This window comes from Corapipo altera, unplaced genomic scaffold (genome assembly GCF_003945725.1).
Source record: "Corapipo altera isolate COAL_440 unplaced genomic scaffold, ASM394572v1 55, whole genome shotgun sequence".
NCBI lineage: Eukaryota > Metazoa > Chordata > Aves > Passeriformes > Pipridae > Corapipo > Corapipo altera.
Window position 1 is genome coordinate 8589228 of NW_020884882.1, and position 16881 is coordinate 8606108.

The window sequence follows — 16881 nt, forward strand, 5'->3', positions numbered from 1 at the left end:
CCGGCCCCGCAGCCCGGCTCTGAGCCGCCCGCCCGGCCCGGCCCGCCCCGCCGCGCCCCGCCGCCCTCAATGAGGTTCTTCCGACTCACCTTCAAGTGCTTCGTGGATTGCTTCTGAGCCCCCCTCGGCCACGGAGCCGCCCCCGACCCGCCCCCGCTCCCCGGCCCCCCGCGACATGCCCCCCGTCCCCACCGACACGGCCGCCCCGCAGCCGCCCGACGCCCCGCGACGCGACGCTGCTGCCGCTGCCGCCGCCACTGCCGCGGCCGCCGCGGCCACCACGGGCTCCGGTAAGCGGGGAGCGCCGGGGAGGAATGAGCTTGGGGAGGGGGAGAGAGGGGGGCCCACGGCCACGCGCGACCGCGGCGCGCCCCCTCCCGCCGCCGCGGGGTGAGTCACCGCTCTGCATTGTGACGTCACGCGCCGGCCTGACATCTGACGTCACGCCCATACGCGCGGAGAGGGGCGCGCGGGGGGGGGAAGTGCTTCCCCCCCCGCCACCCCCACGGGCGCGCGTGACGGCGGCGTGGGTATCCCCCCACCCCCCCCTCCCCGGTCTCAGCAGAGGGCCCCGGCGGGGCGGAGGGCGCCGAGCCCCCCGCGGCGGGCGAGGAGCGGACGGTGACGGCACCGCTGGTGCGACCCCCCGGTCCCCCCAAAGAGGCCGCCCCCGAACGGGAGACATGGACCCGGCAGATGGATTTCATCATGTCCTGCGTGGGCTTCGCCGTGGGGCTGGGCAACGTCTGGCGCTTCCCCTACCTGTGCTACAAGAACGGCGGAGGTGAGCCCCGCGCTCGCCCCACGCCGCGGGGGTGCGCCCCGGGGCGCGGGGGGCACCTCCTTCCCCCCGCGGAGTGTATGCGTGGGGGTCACCCCACGCTGGGCCGGCTCGCCCTGTGCCTCCGAGGGGCTCGCGGGGCACCCCGCGGTTGTTCAGTGTCACTCACGGGGCGGGGGGTCGTGGGAGCCCCCCGCCACCTGCCCGTGCTGACCTACATCGCTGCGAGGGGAGGGCGCGGAGGCGCCTTCGCCATTCGCTGCGCCCGGGCGGGCGGCGCGGGGAAGGGGGGGAGCGAAAGGGGGGGCCGGGGGGGCGGCGGCGGCTGAGCCGGCCCCCTGCCCCCGGCCCCAGGCGTCTTCCTCATCCCCTACCTGCTCATCGTCTTCGTGGGCGGCATCCCCATCTTCTTCTTGGAGGTGGCTCTGGGGCAGTTCATGAAGCAGGGGGGCATCGCCGCCTGGAACATCGCCCCCCTCTTCACGGGTAACGCCGCACCCGCCCGCGCCCTGCACGTGCCCTGCCTGCACCCTGCCCGCGGCCCCTGCACCCTGCCCAGGGCCCCCGGCACCCTGACTGTGTCTCGACTGCCCGTAGCCTGCTGGGGCCGGCAGCACTCTGCCCACGCCCTGCCTGCTCCCCTGCACCTTGCCCGTGTCCCACTGCCGCCCTGCGCCCCAGCTAAGGGTGGCAGCTGCCTGCACCTGTGCCCCATGGCACTCTGCAGTGCCCTGCCCACCTTGCTGCCCCTGTGGCTCCCTGCCTGCATGCTGCTGGATCCCGGGGCCTGCCGGGTCCCCACCTCAGCAGTATCCTGCCGGCCCTCCCCTGGTCCTGTGCCATGCTACCAGCTGTCCCCACCCCATCCTGTCCCGCCCAGGCTTGCCAGCTCCCCCTGTCCCGTTCCCGCCAGCTCCCTGCTGTCCTGCCCGGGCCTGCCAGCTCCCCCTGTCCTGTCCCCCATCAGCTCTCCTCTGTCCTTCCCCATCCCTGCCAGCACCCCGCATCCCACCCCATGCCGGGTGCCAGGTGCCCACAGCTGCCTGCAGGCTCCGATCTCCCCGTGCTGCAGGTTTAGGCGTCGCCTCTATGGTGATCGTCTTCTTCTGCAACTCCTACTACATCATGATTCTGGTGTGGGGGCTCTTCTACCTGGTGCACTCACTGACGGACACCCTGCCCTGGGCCACCTGTGGCCACTCCTGGAACACGGACCAGTGCACGGAGCTCTTCAACCTGGACCTCTGCTACAACGTCAGCACTAATGCCACTGCCAGCACTTGGACCTCCAACTTCAGCTGCGCCGACATGACCAACAAACGCTCACCTGTCATTGAGTTTTGGGAGTGAGTGTGGGAACCAGGAGGGTGTTACCTGGGGCCGAGGGTGTCGCACCAGTGCTCAGCATGGCCCCACTCTGCAGGAACAAGGTGCTGCGGCTCTCTGGGGGCATTGACGAGCCGGGGGAGATGAACTGGCAGATGATCCTCTGCTTGGTCACCACTTGGGTCGTTGTCTACTTCTGCATCTGGAAGGGTGTAAAGTCGACTGGGAAGGTAACACTGGCAGGGGGAGAACACTCATCAAGGCCACTAGCATGGGGGAACAGGACTGTGGCACACAGCACTGCTGGCTCCATCCCTCCTGTGCCACAGCCCACAGGGGTGCAAGGCCCCTGTCTCATGTCTGTCCAGGAGGTGCCCCCAGTCACTGGGGGCATTCACAAGCTTTAGTCCAGTTGGGACACCTGTGGCACATGGCAGAAAGCCCTGGCCCCAGGGGTCTCACAGGCACCCACTGCTCTGCAGATTGTCTACTTCACGGCACTCTTCCCATATGTGGTCCTCATCCTGCTGCTGGTCCATGGGGTAACACTGCCTGGCGCACTGGGTGGCATCGTCTACTACCTGAAACCCGACTGGACCAAGCTGGTTGAGGCACAGGTGAGGGCAATGGGGAGGGCAGGAGGAGGTTGAGTGCTGGACACTCCCCTGACACCCTCATCATCCCCCTACACCCTCCCTCACGCCCCAGGTCTGGATTGATGCCGGCACCCAAGTCTTCTTCTCCTATGCCATCGGGCTGGGCGCCCTGACCGCGCTGGGCAGCTACAATCGCTTCCACAACAACTGCTACAGGTAGGGCTGTGCCAGCTGCACGCAGTCCCCCTGCTGTGTGTCCCACTGCCCCCCCCCCCCCCCCCCAGTGTGAACCCCAGCGCCCCCTGGCAGCTCCTGACCCGCTCTGCCCACAGGGATGCCTACATCCTGGCCGTGATCAACAGCCTCACCAGCTTCTTTGCCGGCTTCGTCGTCTTCTCCGTGCTTGGCTTCATGGCCTCTGAGCAAGGCGTGGACATCTCCAAGGTGGCCGAGTCCGGTGAGTGCCGGGCGGCAGATGCCGACTGGCACTGTGTCCCCTGCGTCACCCCTTGAGTGGCACCCCTGACCCCGCTCTCCTGCAGGTCCCGGGCTGGCTTTCATCGCCTACCCTAAAGCTGTGACGCTGATGCCCTTGTCCCCGCTGTGGGCCACGCTCTTCTTCATCATGCTCCTTGTGCTGGGGCTGGACAGCCAGGTGCTGTGATGGGCAGGGAGGGGGACAGGGAGAGGATGGGTGGCACGCCCCCACTGAGCCCCACTTTCTGCCACAGTTTGTCGGCGTGGAGGGTTTCATCACGGGCATCCTGGACCTGTTCCCCCAGCCAGGGGCTGGCTCGCTGCGCCGTGAGCTCACTGCTGCGCTCTGCTGCATCGTCTGCTGCCTCATTGACCTCTCCATGGTCACACAGGTGGGGGACATGGCAAGGATACTGCCCAGCCAGCCCCACACCAGGCACCTGCACCTGCTCCCAGGGGGTCACCTCTCATGGGGTCTCAGTGTTGGGTGGGAGCTCCCTGGGGCTGCTGCCCCCCCAGCAGTGGAGCTGCCCACGACATGGGGGTGCTGTGGGAGCAGGGTGCCCATGGCGGTGCAGGGTGTCCGTGCCAGGTGAGGCACCAGTGCTGGCAAGGCTGTGCCAGCACCGGTGTGGAGATGTGCAGGGCAGCTGGCACAGTACCGGTGACATGGGCACCTTCCCGGCAGGGCGGCATGTACGTGTTCCAGCTCTTTGACAACTACTCAGCCAGCGGGATCACACTGCTGTGGCAGGCTTTCTGGGAGTGTGTGGTCATTGCCTGGGTCTATGGTGAGGCCAAGGGTACATGGTGGGGGAGGGGACACGAGGGGACACGGGTGCCCCGCAGAGCCCTGCTGACACCCTCCTCCCCACAGGTGCCGACCGCTTCATGGACGACGTGGCCCGTATGATCGGCTATCGGCCCCTGCCCGTCATGAAGTGGTGCTGGGCTGTGGTGACGCCCCTGGTCTGCGTGGTGAGCAAGGAGGGCCACCGTGTGTGGGGACGTGCGTGGGAACACGCGTGGGGACACGGGTGTGCCGCCGCCCCGGGCTGTGCCGCGGGCACGGAGCGCCCCCCGGCGGCTGCTCTGGGTACACGCGTGTCGGGACCGTGGGGCGCGATCGCACGCCGGGGGCCGCGGGGTGACACGCGTGGGGGGCGGGGACCGCCAGCCCCCTGCCCCGCGGGAGCTCACCCCCCACTCCCCACCCAGGGCGTCTTTGTGTTCCACGTGGTGAACTACAAGCCGCTGACCTACAACAAGACGTACGTGTACCCATGGTGGGGGGAAGCCATCGGCTGGGTCCTGGCACTCTCCTCCATGCTCTGCATCCCCTGCACCGTTATCTACAAGCTCCTGCGCTGCAAAGGCTCCTTGCGCGAGGTGAGGGCGGTACAGTGGGGACCCTCCTGCCTCTCTCTCCACCCCGGCCAACCCTGTCCCTTTCTCAGTCCTGTCCCCGTCCCAGTCTCAGCCCCATTCAAATCCCAGTACTGTCCACATTTCTGTCTCAGTCCCATCCACAGCCAGATCCCTTCCCTGTCCTCATCACTGTCTCATTCCCATCCACAACCAGATCCCTTCCCTGTCCCCATCGCTGCCTCATTCCCATCAAAATTCCATCCCTGTCCCTGTCGCTGTCTCACTCCCAATCTCACCTGAATCCCATCTATGCTTACATCACCGTCTCAGTCCTAACCCTGTGCAATACCATCTCTGTCCCTATCACTCTTTACTCCCAACCAAGTCCTGTTCACGTCCCCATCACTGTCTCAATCCTGTCTCCATGCAATCCCTGTCCCTCTCTCAATCCCATTTAATCCCTTTCCCATCCTAGGCTGACCCCCATCCAAGTTCCATTCCTATCCTCATCGCTCTCACTCCCATCAAATTCCTATCCCCGTGGCTGTCTCACTCCCAACCTCACCCAAACCCTATCCTTGCTGACATCACTTCTTAATCCCATCACTGCCTCATTTCCCTATGCAATCTCTGTCCCTTTCTCAATCCCATTTCAATCCCCTCCCTGACGCAGTCTGACCTCCATCCCCATCCATACCTGCCCCTTCCCCCATCTCGGTCCCCTCCCTGTGCACTGGGGAGGATTCACTGAGCTGGGTCCAGGCAGCCTCAGTGCTGCCACCCTCGGGTGCTGACACAGCGTCCCCGCAGCGCTGGCAGCTCCTGACCACTCCGATCTGGGGCCAACACCACCTGGAGTACCTGACGCCCGAGGCAGAAGCCAAGCTGCTGGCCCCAGAGCCCCCCAAGGAGAAGGCGACGCTCTTCGAGACTGTGATCTGAGCGTGGGGAGGGTCGCGCTGCTCCCGCCCGCCATAGCAATAATGCCAGCACCGCCTCCCACCCACGCTGCCCCGTGCCCCCCGTGCCGCCCCGGCCGCCAGCCTCGCTGCAGGGGGGTGAACACAGCGAGGTGGGGGGAGCCGGGGGCCGCGGAGCCAGGGCGGCTGCGGGGCGCGGGAGGGGTCCCCGGCGCAGGGGGAGCGTGGCAGCCCGGGGGGCTGGCAGGGAGGCCGCGGGCCGGGGTAGCGAGTGGGACAGCCCTTCCCCGGCCCCTGCCCGCGGCCCTCACAGCCCCCCATTCACTAACTGCTTCCCGTAGCGTTTGTCTGGTGTAACCCCAACCGCCCCGACATCTGGCAATAAACTGGGAGACCCTGGCAGCCCTGGCACTGCAGGCAGGGGAAGAGGGGCACTGGCAGTGGGCAGCTGGGTGGTGAGATGTGGGGTGGCACTGGCCTTTAGGGGACAAAGCTTTGAGGGGGACAGGGTTCAGGGGTTCAGAGACACCTGGGTTCCTCTCTTGGGGTGACATGGTGGGGACAGGCTGCCAGAGCAGTGGGGTCTCCATCCTCCTCCACCACAGGATGTGGGTGCCCATAGGCTGTACCAAACCCAAGTTCACATGGAGCACTCCATGCAGCCAGGGCTAGCCCTGCTTATCAGCCCTAAGGGGCAAATTTTGGTCCAGAGGCTTTGAGAGTCCTGACCATCACCGGGGGTGGGTCAGGATCCAGCTGTACGCCACTGGGAGCTACTTGTGTCAACTTCGGGGCTCCCTGCCCTGTGCCATGGGAACAGCCCTGGGCTGGGGAGGGCTGCATGGACAAGGGGATGAGGCAGCTCGTGGGCCTTGGCATGTAGCCAGGAGAAGCCAAAGGCTCAATCTGCCCCAGATCCCTTGAGCTGCCTAAGCCCTGTCCCAGTGGGTTGCCAGCCAGCGGGGTGCACATGCCCTGTGCCTCACACCAGCAGATCCTGGGGAGGCCAGTTCCAGTCTGTGCCATGGGAACCCACATGGAGCCCCAAGGAAACCACTGGCATGCTGTGTTTGGAGTGGCTGATAGCCATCCCTGTTCCCTGGCTGGGTGTCGGCGTCCTGCCATACCCAGTGTCCCACCTCCAGCAGCACCGTGGCCACCCCAAGGTGTGTGGCTGTCCTGCCCACAAAGGGACAGGGGAGAAAAAGTGTCCCCACCTGTCCCAGCCATCCTCGGGCACAGGGCTGGAGCAGCAGTGCCATGTCAGGTATCCATGTTCAGTGCCTGGGAGCACCATGGTGCCAGAGGCTCTTGTTTCGGGGTGCTGGCTGACCTCACCACAGTACCCTCTCACCCCGTTGGGGCGAGCCGGCAGTTCCTGCCCCACCGGCAACGCACACCGTAATTAGTGCGGGCAGGGCGGAAGCATCACTGATAATTGGTGGTGACTCGTTAGTGCTGGAGCGCCACATGCCCAGGGCTCAGCAGGACTTTCCGGCAGGGCTGGTTGGCGGGGCTGACTGGCATCCCGGTGCACCGACCGGAGTGCGGGGCCTGGCTGGCTCCCCAGCGCCAGAGTAGGGACAGGGTTGGGTGTGGGGTGTGGGGGCGAGCACTGTCATCGCCTGCGCTTCGTGCTGCAGCACGCCCCGGTCCCGCCACCACTTCCTAAAAGGCGCAGCTTCAGGGTGCTGCTGGCACAGACGGTGAGAGCACCGGGACCAGGCAGAGGTGGGAAAAGGACAGGGGATAAGGGGTGCCAGGGGTTCCTTTTGCTGGCTGGGCTCTCCCCACGGGTCTCCTGTAGCACCTATGTGACCCCATAGGAGGGGACTCGACCTGTGTTGTGCCCTCTCAGGGCAGGTGCCCACAGCACCATGAACCGGATCACGGTGTACGAGCGTGCCAACTTTGAGGGGCTGAGCCGGGAGTTCACCTGCGATGTGCCTGACTTGCATGAGCTGGATTTTGGGAACTGCATTGCCTCCCTGAAAGTGGTGGGGCAGCCCTGGATCGCCTACACAGACGCCAAGTATGAGGGGGAGCCGCACGCCTTTGAGGAGGGCGAGTACCCCTCCGTGGAGCGGCCCAACAGCTTCTCGGCACTGCGCCTCGTTCACCACGACCTGGGGGACCCACAGATCACCCTCTACGAGCACCCCAAGTTCCAAGGCGCCTTCAAGGTGGTGACAGAGGAGACCAACTTGGCATATGGGTACTTTAATGACCGGGTGGCCTCCCACGTGGTGCAGCGAGGCGTCTGGCTGCTCTACCAGAACCCCGGCCGGGGTGGCTGGCACTGCCTGGCGTGGCCCGGGGAGCATCTCGCTGACTACAAACTGGAGCTGAACTTCCAGGCTCGGCTGTCCCACCTGCGCCCACTGCGGCCCGGGAAGCCCCTGGTCTCCGCACGTCTTCTTTGGGAGCAGAAGCGGGTGGAGGAGGAGCGGGAGGTGCTGGTGGATGAGATCGAGGGGGTGAACGAGACAGAGTCAGAGCAGGCGCTGGCAGCCAGCAGCAGCCGGGAGTACGGCACCACGCTCTGGCAGAGCTTCCACTTCAGCAATGCCACCAGCCTCAAAGCTGGGCTCTCCTTCACGCTGACTGTGGAAGCCTCCAACATCTTCACAGTGCAGAAAGGGCACAGCGAGTCCAGCACCCGCCGGCAGCGCGTGGAGGTGCAGCTGCCGGCCAAGATCCCCCCACGCACAGCGCTCAGCATCCAGGTCCTGCGGAAGGAGGTGACACTCTCTGTCCCGGTTCTGCTCACCATCACCCAGAATGAGGCCGTTCGGACGGAGATGGGCGAGTACCGGAGCATATCAGGGACCAATGTCAGTGCCCGCTACAGCTTGAAGCCACTGCCAGCCTCGGGCAGGGAGCAGGCAGGCACCGAGGGGACAAAAACAGTGCCTGGCACCAGGATGGAGCTGTAGCTCTATGCTGGGGCCGGCTAATGGCTCTGTTCCCTCCGTGGTGTGGGACCCCCTTTTGTCCAGTGATTCTGGCTGGCAGGACCTGCCGGTGCCTCCTCCCAGCCAGTGTTTCCAATAAAACCCCTTCCCCAACCACTCAGGTCTCTGCTGCTGCTGGGGCCGGGGTGGGAGTGGGATGAGATGGACACTGGGCTGGGAGTGCACCGGGCTGGGGGGCCACACGGGGTTGGAGGGGGACACTGGGCTGGGGAGGACATCGGGCTGGAGGGGCACGGAGCTGGAAGTGCCAGGCAATACCAGGCTGGGGGAGCTGGCAGGGCACAGGGAAGAGCTGGGGACACCAGGCTGGAGAGGACATCAGAGCGGGGGAGCAGGAGGACACTGGGCTGGGGCTGCCAAGGGTACACCGGTCTGGGGAAGCCTGGGGACACCGGGTTGAGAGGTGTACCGGGGCACTTGGGGGGGACACGGGAGTAGGAAGACGAGGGACACTGGGCTGACGCGGACAAGGGACCACGCACGTTCCGGGGGAGCCGGGGACACCGGACCGGCTTGGCCTCGCACAGACCGGGCTGGGGCAGCCACCGCCATCCCCGCCACGCCCCGGGCCCTTGGGCATGTCCGTCGGGGACACAGGGGGACATGGTGCAGAACACAGGTGCAGAACCGGCCGGGCGGGCACACGCCCCGCCCCCAGCCCCGCCCCAGCCCCGCCCCCCACGTGGCTGCCGCAGCCGCCGGTCTCTTTAAATGATGCAACACCCCGCGCGCTGAGCCCGCCTCCCGAGCGCCTATTGGCCCGGCCGGCCCTGGCTCCCCCCTCCCATTGGTCGGGACCGACCTTCCTCGCTGCCGATTGGCTGAACGTCGCCCCGCCCCCCGAGCAGGCACCGGCGGAGGCGGCAGCATGGCGGCGGCGGCGGCGGCGGCGGCCATGGGGGCAGAGGAGGCGGAGGAGGCGCTGGGGCTGTTCACTGGCATCGGCCTCAGCGAGGCCAAGGCACGGGAGACGCTGCGCAACGGGGCTCTCAGCGCGCTGCTGCGCCGGGCTGTGCTGCAGGTGCGCCCGCCGCGGGCCCACACCCCCGTTCCCGGTACCCTGGTAGCCGGTGTCATCCGGAACCCTGGCACACCAAGAACCCGTTACCCCAGCACCTCGGTACCTGGTACCCCGGTACTCGGTGTCACCCCCGAGACCTGGCACCCCGATCCCCGGTGTCACCCCGGTATGCCGGTACGCGTCAGTATGCCGGTACACCCCGGAAACCCGCAACCCCGGCGTCCCAGTGCCTGACCCCGAGACCCGGCACCCCGATCCCCGGTGTCACCCCGGTACCCTGGTCCCACTGTCCTTCCCTGGACCCCCCGGCCCCGCCTCCTCTCAGCCCCGCCGAGTGGCCTCGGCCCTTGACATCCTACCCCCGTCCCACCCCGGTGCCGCCGGTTCTCCGGGACTCATCCCTGACCCTCCCCCGGGTGGCGGCAGGCTCGGAGCGCGCTGGGCCCGGCGCTGGACAAAGCCACGGGAACGCTGCTGTACAACGCGGCCGCCCGCCTCAAGGACCCGAAGCACCTCGGCTTCCTCGTGGGCTACATCGCCCGCAGGGAGATCCTCACGGACCTGCAGCTCAATGGTACTGCCCGGCCCCAGACCCCGCCCGGCTTCGGCGAGGAGGGCTCTGCTCTAACCCCTGCTCTGTCCCCAGCTGCTCTGGAGTACGTGAGGAGCCACCCCCTGGAGCCCCTGGATGCAGCGGACTTCGAGCAAGCCTGTGGCGTGGGGGTCTGCATCACCCCCGAGCAGATCGAGGAGGCGGTGAGTGGGGCTGTGACCCTACGGGGACAGTGCAGGGGACACTGGACTGGCTCCTAGTGCTGTACTCCCACCTAGCTTGCTCATCCCAGTGTCCCCATCCTGCTCCCAGGTGGAGGCCGTAATCAGCGAGCACCGAGCGGAGCTGCTGGCAGAGCGCTACCACTTCAACATGGGGCTGCTGATGGGTGAGTGGGAACACCAGGGCAGCACCTGCCTGGTACTGGTGGCTGCCACGTCCCTGTGTCTGCCTGCCAGTGCCACTGCCTGCTCCCCTGGATCCTGTGAGCCAGCCCTTTGCCACGGGCTGCCCCAGTTGCTGTGTTGCTGTGCTGCAGCCCAGCAGGGAGATGTCCTGCCACATCCCCCACTCGGGCAGGGCCGTGGTGCACTGTGATAGGGACAGCCTAGGGGCAAAGGCTGCCTCTGGCCACTGGCTGTGCTGTTCTGCATCAGCGGCTCTGGCTGAAGCTCCCCCAGGCTGGGCCATGCCCCTTGCCCACGGGGTGCCCTGTCCACAGGGGAGGCACGGAACCGGCTGCGGTGGGCGGATGGGAAGACCATCAAGAACGAGGTGGACCTGCAGGTGGGTGCAAGGGCAACAGGTCAGGTGCTGCTTGAGGTCCCCTGGGGGTGCTGGAGGTGCTGTGACTGGTGTGGGACCCACCAGCCTGTTCCCTGGAGGGCCCAGTGCTGGGGAAGCCTGCCCTGGGTAGGTGCAGGCAGGGTGACAGGGGTGGCAGCTGGACAGGACATCTCCAGACCTTGGAGCACAGGGAGCCTTTTTGACTCCTGACGGTGTCTCACTTCTCCAGGTGCTGCATTTGCTGGGACCAAAGACAGAAGCTGACCTGGAAAAGAAGCCAAAGGTGAGGAGAAGAGGAGGCTGGAGACTTGGATGTTATTTTCCTGCTAAATGTCCAGGCAGGGTCCCATATAGCTGCTTTGGGCTCAGCTGCCACCATGGGCATGGGTCTGAGGGAGCACTGGGGACAGCAGACTGGGCCAGGAGGGGAAGGTGCATGCTAGGGCTGGGCACTCAGGATGCTGTGCTGGTCCCTGCAGGCTGCAAAGGCCCGACTGGCCCCAGTGGAGAAGCAGAAGGTGGCTGTGGTGGAGAATGGTAAGAGACTGTGCTCCTGTGAGCAGCTTCCTCATCTCCTTAGTTCTTGCCAGGGCCTGGTTTTGAGCTGGGCCCTGAGAGCTGCGGTCAGGCCCCTGCTCAGCCCCATCTCCCTGCAGGTGATGTGGGCACAGAGACAAAGTCACTTTTGGAGCAGCTGCGGGGAGAAGCCCTCAAGTTCCACAAGCCAGGTGCGTGTGAGGAGCCACTGCTGTGTGTGGAGCCACTCCCCTAGTTCTGTGCTTGGTCCCAGCTCTCTGTGCTGTGGGGCACTGGCTTGGTCCTGTGTCCTTTTCCCCCGGCTGCTGGGCTGGGCTCAGTTTGGGCAGTGCTGCAGCCCTGAGCAACCTCTGCCTGCAGGAGAGAACTACAAGACTGAGGGCTATGTGGTGACACCCAACACCATGGCCCTGCTGCAGCAGCACCTGGCAATCACAGGCGGGCAGGTGAGGCCGCATCCCCCAGCCCAGCAGTGGGTGACACTGCCAGGGTGGCTGGGGGACACACAGCTCACAGGGGGCATGGCCAGGGACAGTACCTATGTGGCATGGGGGGCTCCGTGGGATTGCCAGGGGCTCATGTCAGTGCCACCACTTTTAGGGAGGGGAAGAGTCTCCTGCTGAAGGACAGAGGTGTCCCCTTTCTCCCTGCAGGTACGGACACGGTTCCCTCCTGAGCCTAACGGGATCCTGCACATTGGCCATGCCAAGGCCATCAATTTCAACTTTGGCTATGCCAAGGTAAAAAGCACCAAGCTCTCTTGGCCACTGCCTTCCCTCACTGTTTGGCTGCTGGCTTGGCCCTGTGATCCCTTGGGGAGCAGCTGCTCACCATCCCCTCATCCCCAGGCCAATGGTGGCGTGTGCTTCCTGCGCTATGATGACACCAACCCTGAGAAGGAGGAGGAGAAGTACTTCACGGCCATCCGGGATATGGTGGAGTGGCTGGGTACGGCTTGGGCTGGGGAGGGCAGGATCAAGCCAGGTGCCAGGGACATCTCTGCATGCAGGTCTTGCAGCTGGGCCTTTGGGGTGCTTCCAACCTGCTCCATTTCCCCCATCCCCACAGGCTACCAGCCCTATAAGGTGACCCACGCATCGGATTACTTTGACCAGCTCTACACGTGGGCCCTGGAGCTCATCCGCAGGTGAGCATGTGGGGCAGTAGGGATGTGCCAGCGTGGTGTGGATGTCCTGTGCCACAGCTGGGGCTCCTCCTCGCCCAGGGGATGGGTTACTTGTGTCTGGTGACAGCGTTTCCCCTCCGTAGGGGTCAGGCTTACGTCTGCCATCAGAAGGTCGAGGAGATCAAGGGCCACAACCCTCCGCCCTCACCATGGCGGGACCGGCCCGTGGAGGAGTCGCTCCTGCTCTTTGAGGTATTTCTGACTGGGGCAGGTGCTGCATGTCTGTGGGTCTGGATCTGTGGCTCAGTTGACAGCTTCCCCCTCTCCACAGGACATGCGAAAGGGCAAGTTTGGGGAGGGGGAGGCCACGCTGCGGATGAAGCTGGTCATGGAAGATGGGAAGATGGACCCTGTTGCCTACCGTGTCAAGTTCACTCCACACCATCGCACCGGGGACAAGTGGTAGGGAGGGCCTGTGGTGGGTCTGGATCTCCTGAGAGTGGGGAGGTGTTGGGAGGGGAGGAGCACTGTGCTCTGCCCTGGGCTGACTGAGTCTGCCTTGCAGGTGCATCTACCCCACGTACGATTACACACACTGCCTCTGCGACTCCATCGAGCACATCACACACTCCCTCTGCACCAAAGAGTTCCAGGCCAGGTGAGCACTGTGCATGGCATGGCCCAGGGATGAGCCAGACCTGGGAGCAGCTGGCTGCATCCTGACAGCTGCCAGTATCCGTGGGGCTGAGCCAGGCTGTGCCTGCACCTCCCTTGCAGGCGCTCCTCTTACTTCTGGCTCTGCAACGCGCTGGACGTCTACTGCCCTGTGCAGTGGGAGTACGGGCGCCTGAACCTGCTCTACACCGTTGTCTCCAAGAGGAAGATCATCCGGCTGGTGGAGACGGGTGCTGTGAGGTAGAAGCAGGGTCAGCAGCCAGGATGGGACTCACCCAGGACGTGCCTGTTTGTCACACCTGTGTTTTCCCAGGGACTGGGATGACCCACGGCTCTTCACACTGACAGCCCTGCGCCGGCGAGGCTTTCCCCCCGAGGCCATCAACAACTTCTGTGCACGGGTAGGTGCCTGGGATAGGGTGGGACAGGGCAGGTGGATGCATTCCCTGGACACCACAGTGATGACAGGCTGTCCCCTCAGGTTGGTGTGACAGTGGCCCAGGCAACAATGGAGCCACACCTGCTGGAGGCGTGTGCACGGGAGGTGCTGAACGAGCAGGCCCCCCGTGCCATGGCCGTTCTGGAGCCCCTCAAGGTCACCATCACCAACTTCCCTGCCCCAAAGGTGAGACTGCCATGGGCTGGAGTGGAAGTGGGATTCCCCAAGATCAGCATTCACCCTCTCCTTCTCCCCAGACACTTGAGGTCCTTGTGCCCAACTTTCCAGCTGATGAGAGCCGGGGTTTTCACAAAGTGTCCTTGCATCCCACCATCTACATTGAGGAGACAGACTTCAGGGAGGTGAGTCAGGCCCACTGGGCCATTCTGCCCTTGTTCCTGGAGCTATGGCTTGTGCAGGAGGAGCCTGGCAGCACTGGAATCGGTGCTGGTGCTGCACACACAGATCACAGGCAGGTGTCAAGCACGTGACTGTGACTTCCAAATGTGCCAGCAGCTCTGATGGGCACTGGGGAAATGCTGCCCTCAACCTGGCTAGGACATGTCCAACCACTGGTGCCCACTCCAGCCTGTGCCCTGGGTAATGTGACATTCCACAGCAGTATGAGAGTTCAAGCAGCCCTGGGATCACTGATCCCTGGGACAGCAGGAGTGGGGATAGAGAGACATGCTGCAGGGGGCACCTGCTGCCCATGCTGAGACCCCTCCTGCAACCATGAACTCTCTCGCAGGAGGCAGACAAGGGCTACAAGCGCCTGGCCCCTGGGCAGCCGGTGGGGCTGCGCCACGCTGGCTACGTCATCGCCGTCCAGAACGTCATCAAGGTGGGTGGCTCGGGGCACTGGTGACATGAGGCTGGGCTGTGGGATGTCAGGACGTGGTCATGCTCCAGCAGGGAAGGGCAGTGATGGTCATCTTGTGCCAGGCACTGTGGGCACAGTGAGGGCTCAGGCTGCCTGTGTGGCAGCTCCCTGCCAGCCCTGTGCCTCATACAGTGGGCAGCAAGGTGGCCTTGAGTTGGGGGCTGGGGATTCAGCCCCAGGCCTGTCCTGTGGGATGGGGCTGCTGCCTGACTGTTGCCTGACAGCCCAGCTCATCTCCTCTCCCCCAGGACGTCAGTGGGCGTGTGATTGAGCTGGAGGTGACCTGCACTAAGTCGGACGTGGCGGAAAAGCCCAAAGCCTTCATCCACTGGGTGTCGGAGCCACTGGCGTGTGAAGTGCGGCTCTACGAGCGGCTGTGAGTGCCTGACTGCCTGCAGGGGCAGGGACAAGAGCAGTGCTGCTGGAGCAGCAGCACGGTTGTGCACCAGCAGGCCCTGCTGGGATTTGCCCAGCCCTTTCTGGGGGGAATATTTTTGGCATCAGTGGGGTCATGTGAGCAGCACCACATCCCCTCATCTGGCAGCTTTGGGATGAGACTCTGTCTCGTGGCAGGTTTTTGCACAAAAATCCCGAGGACCCGTCGGAGGTGCCCGGTGGCTTTCTGAGTGACCTCAACCCTGTGAGTAGCAGCAGCAGCTGGTGCTATGGGCCTGGGGTGAGCTGTAGACCTCCCGTGCCCATGTCTGAGGTACCCACCCTACCCCTCCTGGGGCAAGGCCTTGCTGTGTCTCCGGATGGAAGAGGGATTAGGGAAAAAAGGGCTGTGGAGGGGGCAGAGGGGTCGGGTTGCTGGCTTAGCTGTCTTCTCCTGCCAGGACTCCCTCCGTGTGGTGTACAATGCCCTGGTCGACAGCTCTGTCCTCTCTGCCCGACCCTTTGACAAGTTCCAGTTTGAGCGGCTGGGCTACTTCTCTGTGGATCCCGACAGCAAGGAGGGGAAGGTGAGCCCAGGGGCTGGGACAGCGGGGCTTAGAGCCATGGGGCTCAGAACCATGTGGCTCTGAGCAGCCCCTCTGTTTGTCCCCAGATGGTGTTCAACCGGACGGTGACGCTGAAGGAGGACCCCGGCAAGGCCTGAGGGAACTGCTGCTGCCACACCACCGTGGTGTTGCTTCCCCGGGGGTCCTTGCACACCCCCAGTGCCACCGTGCCTTGATGCAGCCCCCCGGGGCACCCCACAGCATTGCCTCAATAAACAGAAATCCCAGCCCTGTCCCCATGCTGTCACTGCCTCCTGTTCACCTGGTCGGCCTTGGGGTGCTGGGTTGGGGAGGGTCTCCCCTGTTCCTGGGGCTCGGAGGCTGCTCCCATCTGCCGTGCAGCGCTGGTGTCCCCACGGGAGCTGTAGCTCCCCCACCCGGCACTGGGGGCTGGGATCGAGGGTGTCGGGGTGGGATGTTGAAGGTTTCCGGAGGGTGCAGGTAGGACAGACCGGGTGCGAGGGGGTGAAGCAGGGGTGCAGGCAGGGTGTGCGCACTGTGTACAAACACCGCCTGAGCGCCCTCCCCCCTTAAGGTGGACTCGAGTGGGGTGGCCCCTGCCCGGCCCCGGACTGGGGGTCACGGGGGTGCCCCCGCGGGACCGACATGTCCCCCGTACCTTGAGCCCCGTGCCCGAGCCACTGGCCCTACCGTGGGTGGGGGGAGGCCCTGCCCGGTCCCCCGGGCCACCTTAAGCAGGGCCGGGGCCGGGGAGGCCGCGCCGAGCACATGGGCACGTTAAAGCAGCCCCGGCGCAGCCCCACGGCGCGGGGGACCCTTCATCGCCACGGGGTCCCTTCGCCCCGCGGTACCGCCGAGGGCAGGGGTAGGGCCAGTACCGGCCGCGCCAGCCTCGGCGCGCTCCCCGGGGAGCCCTCACACCGGGGCGTCGCTCCGCACGGGGCGGCGCGGGGGTCTCGCCCCTGGCGCTGCGCGGGAGTTGCGGCCGGGACGGCCCCGCAGGGCGCGGAGCACTGGGGTGGCCGCGTGGGGACCCTCGTCCGGCGTCGCCCCACGGCCGCACGGGGCCGATATCGCCGCGGGTCCCCCCGGTGCCTCGGCCGGGGCCTGTCCCTGTCCCCACATGTCCCCCCGTGTCACCCCCTTGTCCTGGGGGCCGAGTGCACCCGCGCTCAGTGGCGCCCCACCGCGCCCGCCCCTCCCCTCCCCGCGGCAGGGCCCCTTTAAGGCGCGGGGCGGGCCATGGCGTCGAGCTCTCGCGGGGTTTGGGGGCCGTGCTCTCGCGAGGCTGGGGCCGCGCGCTGATTGGCTGCGGGGGGTTGAATGTAAGATGGCGCCCAGGGAGCTGTGAGGGGAAAAGACTCAGGGCCGAGGCGGCGGCGGCGGCGGGGCCGGGGTGAGGCGGGGCCGGGTCGCGCCGCGGCGCAGCTGTGCCGGCGGGCTGGGGGGTCGCGCG

At 65.6% G+C, this 16881-nt stretch overlaps 4 protein-coding genes across 6 annotated transcripts in view; all 4 read left to right on the forward strand.

The window, feature by feature from the left end:
- The first annotated feature begins 631 nt into the window (after nt 1-631).
- Nucleotides 632-5867, forward strand: SLC6A8 (solute carrier family 6 member 8). Its single transcript, XM_027640123.1, has 13 exons — nt 632-784; nt 1136-1267; nt 1854-2127; nt 2205-2337; nt 2590-2724; nt 2816-2919; nt 3036-3160; nt 3246-3358; nt 3435-3572; nt 3869-3971; nt 4058-4158; nt 4399-4569; nt 5359-5867. Exons 1-13 carry the CDS (start codon nt 697-699, stop codon nt 5488-5490), a joined length of 1749 nt encoding a protein of 582 aa, XP_027495924.1. The 5' UTR covers nt 632-696; the 3' UTR covers nt 5491-5867.
- Nucleotides 5868-5981: 114 nt separating this feature from the next.
- LOC113945674 (epidermal differentiation-specific protein-like) lies at nt 5982-8528 on the forward strand. Its single transcript, XM_027640125.1, has one exon. The coding sequence runs from the start codon at nt 7346-7348 to the stop codon at nt 8402-8404; it is 1059 nt and encodes a 352-aa protein (XP_027495926.1). The 5' UTR covers nt 5982-7345; the 3' UTR covers nt 8405-8528.
- A 769-nt stretch (nt 8529-9297) lies between these two features.
- On the forward strand, nt 9298-15699 carry QARS (glutaminyl-tRNA synthetase). The gene is made up of 24 exons (XM_027640786.1): nt 9298-9464; nt 9891-10038; nt 10111-10220; nt 10330-10405; nt 10739-10803; nt 11033-11086; nt 11283-11340; nt 11460-11531; nt 11701-11786; nt 11994-12080; nt 12189-12288; nt 12409-12487; nt 12610-12718; nt 12798-12928; nt 13032-13124; nt 13244-13381; nt 13455-13542; nt 13623-13766; nt 13838-13942; nt 14332-14424; nt 14712-14839; nt 15037-15103; nt 15300-15425; nt 15512-15699. Exons 1-24 carry the CDS (start codon nt 9312-9314, stop codon nt 15560-15562), a joined length of 2361 nt encoding a protein of 786 aa, XP_027496587.1. The 5' UTR covers nt 9298-9311; the 3' UTR covers nt 15563-15699.
- Nucleotides 15700-16715: 1016 nt separating this feature from the next.
- The window catches only part of QRICH1 (glutamine rich 1), a 23511-nt gene continuing 23345 nt past the window's right edge, over nt 16716-16881 (forward strand). The window contains exon 1 of one of the 3 annotated variants that reach the window (XM_027640203.1): nt 16716-16750. The gene's annotated coding sequence lies outside the window, so the exon portion shown is untranslated. Of the gene's footprint in view, nt 16822-16881 lie in introns of all 3 variants that reach the window. The other 2 variants (XM_027640202.1, XM_027640201.1) reach the window with 2 other exon arrangements.

What these genes read in the sequence shown, in the direction of transcription:
- LOC113945674 (XM_027640125.1), top strand. Translation starts at nt 7,346, where the DNA reads ATGAACCGGATCACGGTGTACGAGCGTGCCAACTTTGAGGGGCTGAGC.
- QARS (XM_027640786.1), top strand. Translation starts at nt 9,312, where the DNA reads ATGGCGGCGGCGGCGGCGGCGGCGGCCATGGGGGCAGAGGAGGCGGAG. An exon ending in GGTGGCTGTGGTGGAGAATG is followed by an intron (nt 11,341 to 11,459) that starts GTAAGAGACTGT and finishes ATCTCCCTGCAG; the next exon opens with GTGATGTGGGCACAGAGACA. An exon ending in TCAACTTTGGCTATGCCAAG is followed by an intron (nt 12,081 to 12,188) that starts GTAAAAAGCACC and finishes CCTCATCCCCAG; the next exon opens with GCCAATGGTGGCGTGTGCTT.
- SLC6A8 (XM_027640123.1), top strand. Translation starts at nt 697, where the DNA reads ATGGATTTCATCATGTCCTGCGTGGGCTTCGCCGTGGGGCTGGGCAAC. An exon ending in CCAAGCTGGTTGAGGCACAG is followed by an intron (nt 2,725 to 2,815) that starts GTGAGGGCAATG and finishes CTCACGCCCCAG; the next exon opens with GTCTGGATTGATGCCGGCAC. An exon ending in GCAAAGGCTCCTTGCGCGAG is followed by an intron (nt 4,570 to 5,358) that starts GTGAGGGCGGTA and finishes GCGTCCCCGCAG; the next exon opens with CGCTGGCAGCTCCTGACCAC.